The sequence below is a fragment of the Mastomys coucha genome, unplaced genomic scaffold (genome assembly GCF_008632895.1).
Source record: "Mastomys coucha isolate ucsf_1 unplaced genomic scaffold, UCSF_Mcou_1 pScaffold23, whole genome shotgun sequence".
Lineage (NCBI taxonomy): Eukaryota > Metazoa > Chordata > Mammalia > Rodentia > Muridae > Mastomys > Mastomys coucha.
Genome location: NW_022196906.1, coordinates 97136650 through 97149777, shown reverse-complemented (window position 1 = coordinate 97149777; position 13128 = coordinate 97136650). Strand labels below are relative to the sequence as shown.

The window sequence follows — 13128 nt, the reverse complement described above, 5'->3', positions numbered from 1 at the left end:
TGTATGATGTGAGGGGCTCCAGTAAGACTGAGGTGCTTCCCAGCTAGCCTCGGATCAAGCTTTCCCTGTTTCTCCGATCTCAGTCCCACTTGGCTGACTCTCAGATCCTCTCCCAGTATAAACCACTTCCCCTCATGCCCTTATCTCCATCTCTCCCTTTCCAGGAGGGTTCTAATACAAAATGCTTACACTAGGATGCCTTAACAAAATAGCACTCTCTGAAGGGCTTAAAAACCCACACACACTTCCTCGAAGTTTCTGGAGGCTGCACGCTTAAGATCAAAGTACCAAGGTTGGCTTCTTGTGGTACCAGCAGTTGGCCTCTCTCTCCACCTCACTGCCAGCCTCCCTCTTACCACTCTGAGTCCTCAGTATCTCCCTGATCTCCCTTCTCTTCTAGAAAGGGACCAGTCAAACTGGGTTGAGGCTCATCCTGCTCGCCTCCGTTCATTTGAATCTTTTTTAATTCCTCAATCCAAAAGCAGTTGCATTCTGAGATTCTGGGATGGGATGGGATGGGATGGGTGGAGGGCAGGGGGTGGAGCATAGTTCAGCTCTTAGTACTCATGAGACCAACTTGCAGCAGAACATTCCTCAAACATTGCCGGTTCCTGTCACCTGTGACCACCCTGTTGTGCTGAGCTGCAAGGTATTGGACTGTGAGGCTGGAGTAGCAGCCATCATATAGAGATCAGAATAAAGTGGCAAGTTGCTCCTGCTGTGGGTACAGCGGAGAGCCCCTCTGCCTCCCCTGCATCTCTGGCAGCGGTTAACTAGGAAAAGCATATGCTTTAAAGAGAGCCCTGGTGGCACGTGCTTCTGCGGCTGTGTGACTGCACACACGTTGCCTTGTCTCCCTGGGCTTTCATTTCCCTCCCTGTCAAGTGGTTGCTAGGGAGAAAGCAAGTGTGATTCAGGACCGACTTGAATGAGCAGAATGCCACTGCAAGTGTGTGGGCTGACTCGTGAATGGAAGTGTAGAAAACCGGCTTGCTTGGCTAAGGGGAGCCAGCCACTGGTCATGGAGATGGTAGGCACTGTTGCCTCTGCTAAAAAATCAATGTCCCTCAGCCTCCCCAGCAAGGGCTTAGCTTCGAATGTTAGGTCCAAGGGTCATTCCAGAAACCACTGCACACTGGCTCACTGCACACTGGTTCACTACACACTGGCTACTGCTCCACGCACTCTGGAGTTCCTCCCTCCCTGTTTCCTTGAAGCTAACCAGAGTCTCACCAGCTCCACCCGACACCAGGAGTCATAAGTGGGGTGCTGCCCATCTCAGAATTCATGTGTGAATCCTACCCATGACCCCAGTGCAGCCTCTTGCCCTGCTAGCTAGAGCATGGTGAAGTCCAGAAAGGCTCTGAGAGTTGTCAGACCCACTTTCTGGGGTCTCACTAGGGTTGAAAGGAAGTCCAAGAATAACAAAGGAGTGCATATAAACATGGAGGCACTGACAAGTCAGAATCAGACCCTGTAAGATTTCCCACCACCCATCAGCAGCAGAGACCAGCTCTCCCTGCTTCAGCTCGTAACACTTGTGAGACCAACTTGTAGCAGAATGCTCCTCAGACACTGAAGGTTCCCACCACTAGTGACCACCCCTGCGGTGCTGACCCTCAGGGTGTAAGGTTGTGAGTCTGGGGCTGGCAAGATGGCTCAGCGGATAAGAGCACTGACTGCTCTTCCGAAGGTCCTGAGTTCGGATCCCAGCAACCACATGGTGGCTCACAACCATCCATAATGAGATCTGACGCCCTCTTCTGGTGTGTCTGAAGACAGCTACAGTGTATTAGGCAGGAGCGAGCAGGGGCTGGAGCAAACAGAGGTCCTGAGTTCAATTCCCAGCAGCCACATGATGGCTCACGGCCATCTGTACAGCTACAGTGTACTAATACACATAAAATAAACAAATATTTTTTAAAAATGCTTTCAAATTAATAGACTTTTATGCCTTTGCAGCATGTTCTCAGTAAACATATTATTACATAATAAATATGTAAATAAACATTTACACACATGATTATGCAGCCCCCTCCCTTTTTATCATTCAAGAAGGGTTCCTCCTACTCAAAAAGACCAAGTAGCACCCATGAGGCTTTCCCCAAGTTCAACTACACAAGGAACCACGGGGATAGCCCTCGATGACAAAACTCCAGTAACCAATGGTCTTTATGTAGCATTTTCTATCCCAAACTCTACGTCAATGTTAGGGAAGCTAGATCTGGTTGCCCTGCCTGGACCAGTGCCCTCTTCTGCCCATCACACCTCTGTGACACCAAGGTATCTACCTTACCTTAAGGTCATCTGTGGACCTCACAGGAGCTCAGTTTGTCCTCTGGGGTGCCAGGAAGGGAAGCACGGGGAAAGTGGGTCTAAGTGAGCAGGGGCCTAACATTGACACTTTGTTATTGTTCAAGAAAAGGAACTCTTAGCTCTCCCACCCAAGCCTTCCTCAGTTGGCTCTGAGTGGCTCACAGGTCCTGTGGTCAGGGCTAGCCTTGACAACTCCCCAGCTGCGATGTAGAATCGACAAGTGTCCCAGGCTCCCCCATCCATCCCAAGGTGATGAACTGAGGTAGAGGGCTGATGCATTCTGGGTAACTGGGGAAAGGATAGGATTGGCTGGTCTGAGTTACCTACCTGACGCCGCCGTCTTTCCTAATACCTAGCACCCTCCTGCCTCTTCATAGACTTTCCCCAGGTGCACATGTGATTCTTGTGCCTCAGGGTGCCAGCACGACCTAAGGAATGCTCCAGGTACCCTTCCTACATCTCTGGAGCTTTCTCTAGTCCTGGGTAAGGATGATCTGTCTGCGAGCAACACTCTTATTACTCACCTCTCTCCTCTCTCTCCCCCTCCAGGCTTTCTCCTGACCTTGGCACTGACCAAAGCACTGGTACTCGTTGTCCAGGAACCATCTCCCAGGGATTCTCTGCAGACCCTCCCCTCAGGCAGCCCCCCAGGCACCATGGTGACAGCACCTCACAGCCCTACTAGACTCTCCTCTGTGGTGACACGGAACCCTACACCTGATGGACCCTCATCACAGGCTGCAGCTACTATGGAAACTACAATATCTCATCCAGCAGGGCACCCTCCTACAGACACCATGTCCACAGTTACGGTGACAGCTGCCATCCCCCATCCTGAAAGCCCTCTCCCCACAAGTTCCTCTCCAGCTGCCATGGCAACCACATCCTCCCACTCAGAGAGCCGCAGCCCAGGGGATGCTGCCCCCACCACTACCCTGCCAACAAAGCCAGCAGGAACCACCAGCCGCCCCACAATGTCCCCACGGGCCACCACTCGTAGGCCCCCCAGACCCCCAGGCTCTTCCAGGAAGGGGGCTGGTGGTTCATCTCGCACTCTCCCGCCTGTACCCGGTGGCCACTTGGCAAGGAAGGAAAGCCAGAGGGGACGAAATCAGAGCTCAGCACATCTGGGACCCAAGCGTCCTCTGGGGAAGATCTTCCAAATCTACAAGGGTAACTTTACGGGGTCTGCGGGGCCAGACCCCTCTGCTCTCGCACCCAGGACCCCACTTGGGGGCTACTTCTCTTCGACACAGCCTCAGACAGTGTCTCCAGCTACAGCACCCAGAAGCACCTCATGGGTGCCCCCCACAACTTCCCTGGTACCTGCAAAGAACAAGCCAGGCCTTATCAGAGCTAACCAGGGGAGTGACCCCACATTTACCAGCCCAGGAGGGGAGCCAGATGCCACAGCAGCCTCAGGTGCCCCTGCCAGTACACAGCCTGCCCCAGTGCCTTCTCAGAGCCCTCATGGTGACGTGCAGGACAGCGCCAGCCACAGTGACTCTTGGCTTGCTGTCACCCCTAACACTGACAGACCCACATCTGCCAGCTCTGGGGTCTACACGGCTGCCACAGGGCCCACCCAGGCTGCCTTTGATGCCAGTGTCTCAGCCCCTTCCCCGGGCATCCCTCAGGGACCATCTGCAACCCCTCAGGCCCCAACCTGGCCCTCTGGGGTCTCAGAAAGCACTGTTTCTCCAGCCAAGGAAGAGGCTGAGGCCTCCCCCACAACTGACAGGGGGCCCAGACCTCTCTCCACAGTGCTGTCCACAGCCACGGGCAACTTCCTCAACCGCCTGGTCCCCGCTGGGACCTGGAAGCCAGGAACCGCAGCCAACATCTCCCATGTGGCTGAAGGGGACAAGCCCCAGCACAGAGCCACCATCTGCTTGAGCAAGATGGATATTGCCTGGGTCATCTTGGCCATCAGTGTGCCCATCTCTTCCTGCTGTGAGTACCCTGCTCGATCCCCTCCTCTCCTTCCTTCCATCATCTTTAACATCCTCCAAACCCTCTTGTCCTGTAGTTAGGCAACCCCACTGAGTGAACTGCAGAAAGCCCTAGATTCTTGGCAAACAAGATAGCAAGGCAAGAATCACAGACCATCCCAGTCCTGGCCTTGGATCTAGCTCAAATATCCATGGATCATAAAGCCATAATTCCCAGAGCTTGGGGGCATGGGGGTGTGTGTGACACTTTACAGGTGCTTTAAGCTAGCCACATGCATTATAAAAAGAAACACCAAACTAGCTAAGAGACCCGGCTTGCCTAGGATTCAGGAGCCACCCAGCTGAAGAACTCCCTGCCTGGCATTTTGTTGATTAGGCACCAAGGCACCAATGGGTGGCGGCTGACCTTGGAGCGTTATGGGCTATATCTGGAAGAGTTGTCACCATCCTCTCCTGCTTCTCCGTCTTGTCTTTCCTCTCCCTTCCACGTCTCTCCTCGTTCACCTAAGAAGGGATAGAGCTTCCGTGTGTCAGAAAGTCCAGTTGGCTTTGGCCAAAGCACAGCTGTCAATGCACAGGGCTAAATTAAGACCTTGGAGTCGTGTGGGCTTTAGGTCTTCTCCATCCCTCTACCATCCAGCCTGCTTTAACCTCCATAGTTATAGGAGCTCTGTGCACCTCAAATTTGCCTTCTTGTCATGTGCACTGTGGAGTTTATTACAGTTCTCTACTCCATGGCAACCAGCGCCTCTCTTTGCAGCAGCCTGTCCCTCTGAGACAGAGGAGTCAGGATTGCCTCAGGTCCCCATCAAGACCCCACCATGGCCTCTGAGAACCTTAAAACTCCCTTTATGTCTTCCCATGTCACACTCTGTTCTCAGAGGATCTTGGCTGGACTTGGCCCCACCCTACCTCAAATGGTTACCATTAAAGATGTCACCTGTGCTTGCCCCCCCCCCCCACACACACACCCACAGCCTGCTCTCTGCTGATCTTTCACATTCTTCCCCACTCTCTTGAGGACCTCAAATTTGCCTTCTTGTCCTTTGCATCCTGTAGTCCTGAGCAATGTGTTCCAAAACCACATTGAAAAGTCCACGGAACAGTCCCAGAGGCACTGGGATGGCTCTCAGGGAGCAGTATCCTTGGCCCATGCTCCTCATCCATGACCCTCAGCATCTCCTCCTATATTGCCCAAGCCTGCTACATCTGTGGCCTCTGATTGGTCACCTTTATCCCTGGTTCCCTGGAAGGACAGCATTCTACACATGACCAGCTGTGCCAAGAGAGTCAGTGGAGGAACACTTTAGCCACACTAACAGAGCCTGTGCTAGCATCAGCTCTGTTGACAAACAGACTTCAAATCACCCTATGGGTTCATCTTGGTCTTAAATGAAACCCAAAGGCTTCCCACAGGGAGGCTGTGAAACCAAGCCAACACCCTTCCCTTATGCCACAGGTTAGCACAGAAGGCTTAGGCCCTCAACACAGCCAGCTTTCCACCCATCTCCTCTTTACAAATACCTCTTCTCCCAGCTTGCTGGGGAAAAACAACAGCAAAACTTGTGTGGAGGCTAGAAGGCCACACTCACTCCAGGACCCAGTTCAGGGAATGTGTAAAGTTGGCCATGTATCAAAAGCCAGCTTTGATATTGCAGAGTAAGCTGAGGCAGGGCACAGATTTGGCTATTGGTCATTCAGCAGACTCTTCGCTGAGGGAACACACACACACACACACACACACTTGGTGGATGGAGCAAGCCCTAGCAACTTCACACACACACACACACACACATACACACACACACACACACACACACACTTGGTGGATGGAGCAAGCCCTAACAACTTCACACACACACACACACACACACACACACACACACACACACATTTGATGGATGGAGCAAAGCTCCAGTCAACTTTTTTCTTAGCCTTTTTATACCACCTAAGATAAAAATTCTCTAGATAAAAAAAGTATTAACTTATAGCCACAAGTTACATATTCTCCAAAAACAATCACAAGAACCTAATTCTTCAAGAACAGATTAAAATCATTACACAAAAGGAAGTTACAACCAGATTATTATGTATTTTTCTTTTGAAACTTATACCTAATCAAAAATTCCCCATGTAGCTTTCTCTCCACAAGTTCATCGAAACCCCAAAGCAATAACTCTTTCGTCATTTATTAACCAAGTTTAAGCGAGCCAGCCTATATAGCGAGTTTTTTCCTATGTTTAGCTGATGACAATTTGTATTTGCCAAGAAACAGATCATCATCCGTCTTACTGTGTTTGAAGTCTTGTTCAGCTAAACTGGCTAGTCATCTCTCCTCTTTTCTTATTCTCATAACAGAATTATGTACCTTTTATTCATAACCCTGTCTTTTTATGATACACCCCGAAACCTGTGGCCACATCCCTAGACCACAAGATCCTGGAACTCAGACCCAACCTAGAATGAATGTTTCCTTTGATCATTAGCTTGTCCCAAGCCTATTTTTCTCTTCCAAGTACAATTGTGTGCTTGTAACCCATGAAAGCTCACTCTGCTCCATCTCCAACCTAGGTAGCCCTCGCTACAAGGGAGGAGGCGGAGTCTGTTCTTAATTCTAACTTTATTATCTCTCTCTGCCAAAACACCATAAACTATCAACTACCCTAACTTCCATAAATCAAATCAGGAATTCTGTGAAATCGCTATTTAAATAATATTTTATGAAAGTTCATCTTCATATTGATCTCTGGGGAACTTGCTCAGTAGAGTGGATTGTCTCCCAAGAAGCAATGACACCAAATTCTATAGGCAGAGAGGGTCTCCCCACAGCCACTCACACCATGCTTTGATTCAGAAGGAACCGCAACAGCAAGAAGCAATCCAGAGACAAACCCCTTGGGGCTGTGCCTCTCCTGGGTACATCCATCTCAGCTGTGCATGGTGGACTGTCTCCAGGAAGCTTGCTTGCTCGCTGCAGCTCATCCTGCATGGTGTCCACCGTGCATAGCAAGAGAAGCCCTATTGTCAGTTATGGGAACATGTACTTTTTAAACTGTGATCACCTGCTTCTGAAACAGGAAGGGGATTGAGAAAACTTAGCACGTACTAATAAGCAAATTATTAATTAGCAGTCATATGGGAGAAGTAGCTGCTCTCTAATCTCCGGAGTATGTTGGATACCCTTGTTTATAGTTGGGATTCCAGGTTTGTCTTATCGTTCTGTCCCTACCACATTAGCTAAAGAAAATAAACACATTAACCACACACAGCACCAAGGTGTCAGGAGCCTCTGGTCATCACCCACACTGTTGAGTTAGAAAACTGACGTCAGCCAAGGCAAGGAGGGACAGACACAGCCTAGAACTACATCCAAGGTCAAGTCGGAGCTATAAGAGGAGGCTTCAGGTGCTGGGGAGCTCTCTAAAGATCTGATTGTGTCCACACTGGACTTCTCATAGCCCAAGGGCACAACAGAGCCCACTTCCTTTATGTTTCTACCCAGGTCCTGCCTGCCTCTACATCAGCTCTGTGTCCTTGGTCGCAGACATAGCCCCGATGGACCATCCTTGGCCATAGTCAGAGACTACTTAGAGTCAGTCTGGGCCCAGGACCCTAGGTGCTGTTTGGGCTGTGTCCATAGCCCTGCTCCACCTAAGGACCAGACCAGCGCTGCTCTTCCAGGTCTGAAGGCTCATGTTTCAACCTTCCCTGCTGGCTCTGTACCCCAGAGCACCTCTACAGACCTTACAGCCGACTCCACCCTCTGCCAGGCAGTCAGACTGATACCGAAGCGCAAGTGTAGGATTTATCACCCCTGGCAAAGGGGCAAGGAGAGAAGCCAGGTTGCGCAGAGCAGCAAGGGCTCGCCCCCAGCTATGCTTTCTTCAGCTCATGCTTGCTCATCACAGGGTGATTCCCCTGGTTCTAATGTGGGGGGGGGGAGGAGTCTAGTGAACTCGAAGCCTGCACAACGATGTAGTGTCAGCAGCTCGCCTGCCTTCCACATCACAAGCCCTCCCAGTAGCTGGAAGGGCAAGGGCTGAGGAGTGCTTTGTCTCCCAAGCCCTGCCAACGCTGCTTCAGAAGAGAACTAAAACCGATTGGCTCCAGGCCACTTCAGAAGAGAACTAAAATTGGTAGGAATGGTGGCCAAGAGCCATGTGGCTGCTGCGCTGGTCTCTGCTGCCACCATCAGGATGCACACAGGTCCAGCTGCCTCCTCTTAAGCCTCCGGCCTGCCACTGGTCATTACTCACCAGTGGGTGCTCTGGGTTTTCACAGGACAATTGAAGGCTCTGGTGAGCTCCCTAGCCTGTCTCACACTGTGAAGGGTTTCCTCCCAGCATCCTCTGGGAGAAGATGGAGCCAGAGTCAGGTGTGCTGCATCACCAATGCAAGTTCAGCCTGACAGGGCCGAGGAGAGCCACTCCCTGACCTTGATGCATTTTTCCAGACTCTGGACCGTTAATCCAATATTCCAAGGGATTACATGTTTTAGGACCCATACTTCTTAGCTCTGTTCAGTGTCCAGGGAATGTTAACCATGAATACAAGCATAAGCATGTGCCTCTATATGCATTGTATAGATGTGTGTGCAGGACTTAAATGGCATTTTAATTACCACATAAGAAAACCTGGGTTAGACTGATTCTTACTATGAAGCAGAAAAGATTGATGCAAAAGGAAGTGTAGCCAGGTGAGTGGTCTCTTTGGAATTACGGACCAATGGAAGGAGGTGTTGAGGATAAGGCAGGATTGTCCATAAATTGTCACTCTGGCCATAAGCCACTCAAGCTAAAATACAGCTCTCTCTTAGCTTCAAGATAATATCCCCGGCTAGACTTCTAAACACCCAACTCCCCCACACACACACACACACATGCTAGTTGAGGAACCAGACGCTAAACGTCCTTAGTTGTGGTCTTATTACCAGGGCACAAGAGCTGAAACCCACCCCAGTCCCTGTCTTCTGTCACTTGAATCCTTTATGGAGTGCCCTGCAGCACTGAAACCGGCTTGTGGACTCAAATGCGCCTGCCCACAAACCTGGACTTCACCAGCACCCCTATGCTTTCTCTTCTCTTGGATGAGAGAGACATCTGCTGCGTCAGTTCAGGTCCTTTAAGAGGCAGATGCCAAGATGGAATCAGGCATGCCAGGGAGCTATACTATAAAGCACCCAGGGAGAGCTGGAGTGAGCAGGAGTAAGCCAGGCAAGCCCTACACAGGAACGCAGGCCTCTGGACGCCGATGGGAAATAAAGAGCATGGAACAACATCTGCAAGTGTTTCTGCTGGGTCAGTGGGAGCCTAAAGCTGTAGAGGGATCCCAAAGGACTGCGCATGCTCTGCCAGCCCTGCCATAATCAGTTATGATGCAGGCATCAGGGAAGCACGACCTGGGCACAGAGAGGACTGCGCATGCTCTGCCAGCCCTGCCGAAGTCATAGTGCAGGCATCAGGGAAGCACGACCTGGGCACAGAGAGGACTGCGCATGCTCTGCCAGCCCTGCCGAAGTCATAGTGCAGGTATCAGGGAAGCATGGCACAGGGAGGATTGCGCATGCTCTGCCGGCCCTGCCGTAGTCCGTCATGGTGCAGGTATCAGGGATGGTGGACAGCAGGATTTGGACAGGACCTCTCCACACTTGTAATGCTTACCTCCAAGACCCATGAAAATCAGGGACAATGCATTTAGGGTCTTCTCTCAGGGTCTGCCGTGGGGAAGGAGCTCAAGAGACAGCAGTAAGGAGGCGTGGCTATCACTCATCCCGGGTGGATTCATAGTGCATGTTCCAACAGGCCCAGCAACTGGCAATGCAGCAGGTGTTTGGAAAGGTTGGATCTTCTGGGGGAACCTGCCGGGCTTTGATCGCTTCTCAGAACCCACCGAGCCCTGTCGTGTGAACAGTACACTTCATACCAGTGAGCTTCCTTCCTGTCACTCATCTGATAAGTCACAGAGGATCCATTCCTGGGAAAGCCATGAGAACTTGCTTAACTCACAGGGCTGTTCTAGAACTACGGACAGAGGGGACCCCCCCCCCATCCCTCGTAGAGTCTTAGTGGCTGCTGCCTTTGGAAACACAGAGCAGTCGCTTCTATGGCTAAATGGATAAGTGGCTCACACCTTGTACTTACTGTGCAGCTCACAAAGGGCTTCTAAGGCCATACTGCATGTTCCCTCCAGTGTTCAGAGTGGCAGGAGACAATAAGCATCTACTCGGAGATTACCAGGACCTGTGGTCATGGTGGTGTTATTAGCTGGGTTATCTTGATCAACTTCAGTGACCTTCAGATACTTCTGTACGTGAAAGAGCACTTGAGCCTTTCTCACAGAGTGGCCATGAGGGTTGAAGAGGCCTGTAAACTATGCCTGAGAGTATATCAGACTCCTTGAGTCCAAGCCGTACTTCTGTCTCTTGGATGAACGGTCAGAAGACTGTCGTTAACAGTTCTAAACACAACTAGAGCATTAGCTTTGAGACCGTCGCAGTCACAGAGCCCAGTGTCTCTTTCTGCATCTCTCTTGTAGGAGATGGTACCTGGGAAACGCTGGGAAATAGATTCGAGCCACCAAGCCTCCCACACATGGGATGGTACATTCCACAGACTCAGGCTTCCGTGTCAGGGGCATTATGGACTCAGACACAGCAGTAGACTTACCTCAGTAGCATGGCCTGGGGAAGTTCATCTCTCAGGTTTCCACTCCCTACTTTTCAAACTAAGAATAGCAGGTGGGAAAAGCCACCAGGAGCTGGGTAGAATGCTGCTATGTGCAGGATTTCATCTGGCCTGCACAGAGCCAAGAGGTTAAACAGCATACTCAGGCCATAGTTGTGTTGCTGTCTGGGTTCTGCTGCCAACTTCCACAACCTTCTCACCACATGACTGGGCAGTCTCTAAGACTGTCTCAGTCTCTCTTTGATCTTGCTTGCTTGCCTGTGACTACTCGGTGGTTCCAGTCACAGGTGTCCCCCTCCCTCGGAGATGTGGCTTTTAAGGGCAGCCTTCTCCCCGACACCCCATTTGCAGTGTGTGGCAGTGACGTGTGTGATGTGCTGTCAGATAACCCTCACAGACCAGCAGGTGAAACACGGCCGCTTGTCCCTGACAACTCCCATGGCAGCAGAGCTTAAATCCCCCTTCCCACTTCCGAAGTGTGTCTGTGTCTTCAGAGACCTGGTTCTCCTGGCTTCCCTTGCCCTGGCCATTTCCCCCTTGATGGTTTCAGAGGCAGAGTCTGTTGGCCCTGAGGAATAAAGATGCCAGGGAGGGGAGGAGAGAGGGAGGGCGTCTGTGACAGCCAGCTGTGTCTGTCAGGCCATGGTGTCGCCAAGCAGAAGGACAGGTTGGCCCTAACTGCTGTTTCCATGCTGTGCTTCGAAGCCCTTTCTGCCCCTTCCCTCCTTCCACCAGTGAAGGAAGGGCTGTGAGAAGAAGGGAAAGATGGAGCCACAAAATTTGAACAATCTGACGCCAGCCAGTCTCCAGAATCCCCGTTAGCCCATTCAGTAGTCCTCTCTCTGTGTCAAAGGCTTTTTAAAAGGTACTTTGAGAGGCATGATTAGCAAACTGGAAGCCTTTCTATCTGCCCAAAGCAGATGAGGCAAACTGCAAATAAAAGCTGCCTCCTGACCTTGCTTGGAGATCATTCCAGCAAAGCCAGTGGAGATTGGGGATGGGGGGTAAGGAATGTTCTAGTGAGCCCCCACAACTGGAACCTGTGCTCTGAGATCTCAGCTTATAAGTGTGCCAGCTCCTACAGCTGCCCTGTTCCCTGACTAAGTACCCACTCTGTATTGGTCAAGCCCTCAGGCTACTTCTAAGGGAGATGGCCCTCTGCTGCCCCCTGGTGCTGGCCTCTGAACAGAGCAGCCTGGGTCCCCATCCTCAGGCACTAAGCAACAGAGCCCACCCATCCTCTTCCCTGTGGAAGGTTTCCATGCTGGGGACACTCACCCCACACACACACTAGCTGCTCCCCATGTGTACTGCCGTTCTGCTGTGTGAGTCTGGGCAAGGCACCCTGCCTCTTCAGCCTCCAAAGTTCCCTGGGAGCCACCATTCGGCCTGATTGGTCAACAGAACCCAGGTTCACTTACTCCTCCAGGACTCTTGAGTCTCAGACACTGGAGAGACGGGGTCACGTGTCACACAGTGGGTGGGGGTGGGGCAGATGCAGAAGAGCTCGGCTGCTGTCGCTTCAACAAGGTGAGCCCTTATGTTGCTCTTGGGCAGAAACTATGGAGTCCATAGTTTCCAGACGCAACCAGGTTTGCTCCTAAGCCTATTGATAAAAATGGCTACTTCTCTTTCTGAAAATTACGAACTGTAACACTGACCCCATGAGGTCAAAAGGAATTTTATAACTGTCTATACGGATAACGTCCCTGAAATGCAAGTCCTATGCGACTGGCTAGTCACATCTTTTTAACCAAGCCTCAAGGTTGTGTCTAATGCATCTGTGTCTGTCACACCTCCTGCTTCGGTGGAGATCTCTCCACGGTCTGAGGCTCTGAACACACATGCTGGTCTTTACTTCCAGGCTCTGGGGAATGCCCCCACCAGGTGAGCAAGACCCTTGTTTGGTGCATCCTAAAAGCACAGCACAGCAGCAACCACAAATGCCACCAAGTCACATGCAGCCTCCCTTCCCACAAGCCCCTGGGGTATACCTCTCAACAGTGCCTGGCTTCCCCTCCTACCTCCTCCCTTCCTCCCCTCCTTCCTTCCTCCCCCCCCAACTCCTCTCCTAACTCCCTCCCCACTCCCCTTCTACATGCCCCCACATACCTTCCCTCTCCACTCCCCTCCTACCTCCCCCTCAAACCCCCTCCTACCTCCCCCACACTCCCCTC

At 51.5% G+C, this 13128-nt stretch overlaps 1 protein-coding gene across 12 annotated transcripts in view; it reads left to right on the top strand.

Annotated features, from left to right (window-relative positions):
* Positions 1 to 13128, top strand: part of Tmem108 (transmembrane protein 108) — a 290470-nt gene that overhangs the window by 270737 nt on the left and 6605 nt on the right. For 10 of the 12 annotated variants that reach the window (XM_031344794.1, XM_031344793.1, XM_031344799.1 and 7 more), the window contains 2 exons: positions 2866 to 4269; positions 10070 to 10192. In XM_031344794.1, coding sequence (XP_031200654.1) covers positions 2866 to 4269; positions 10070 to 10192 — 1527 coding nt within the window. The remainder of the gene's footprint in view (positions 1 to 2865; positions 4270 to 10069; positions 10193 to 13128) is intronic. The other 2 variants (XM_031344802.1, XM_031344801.1) reach the window with 1 other exon arrangement.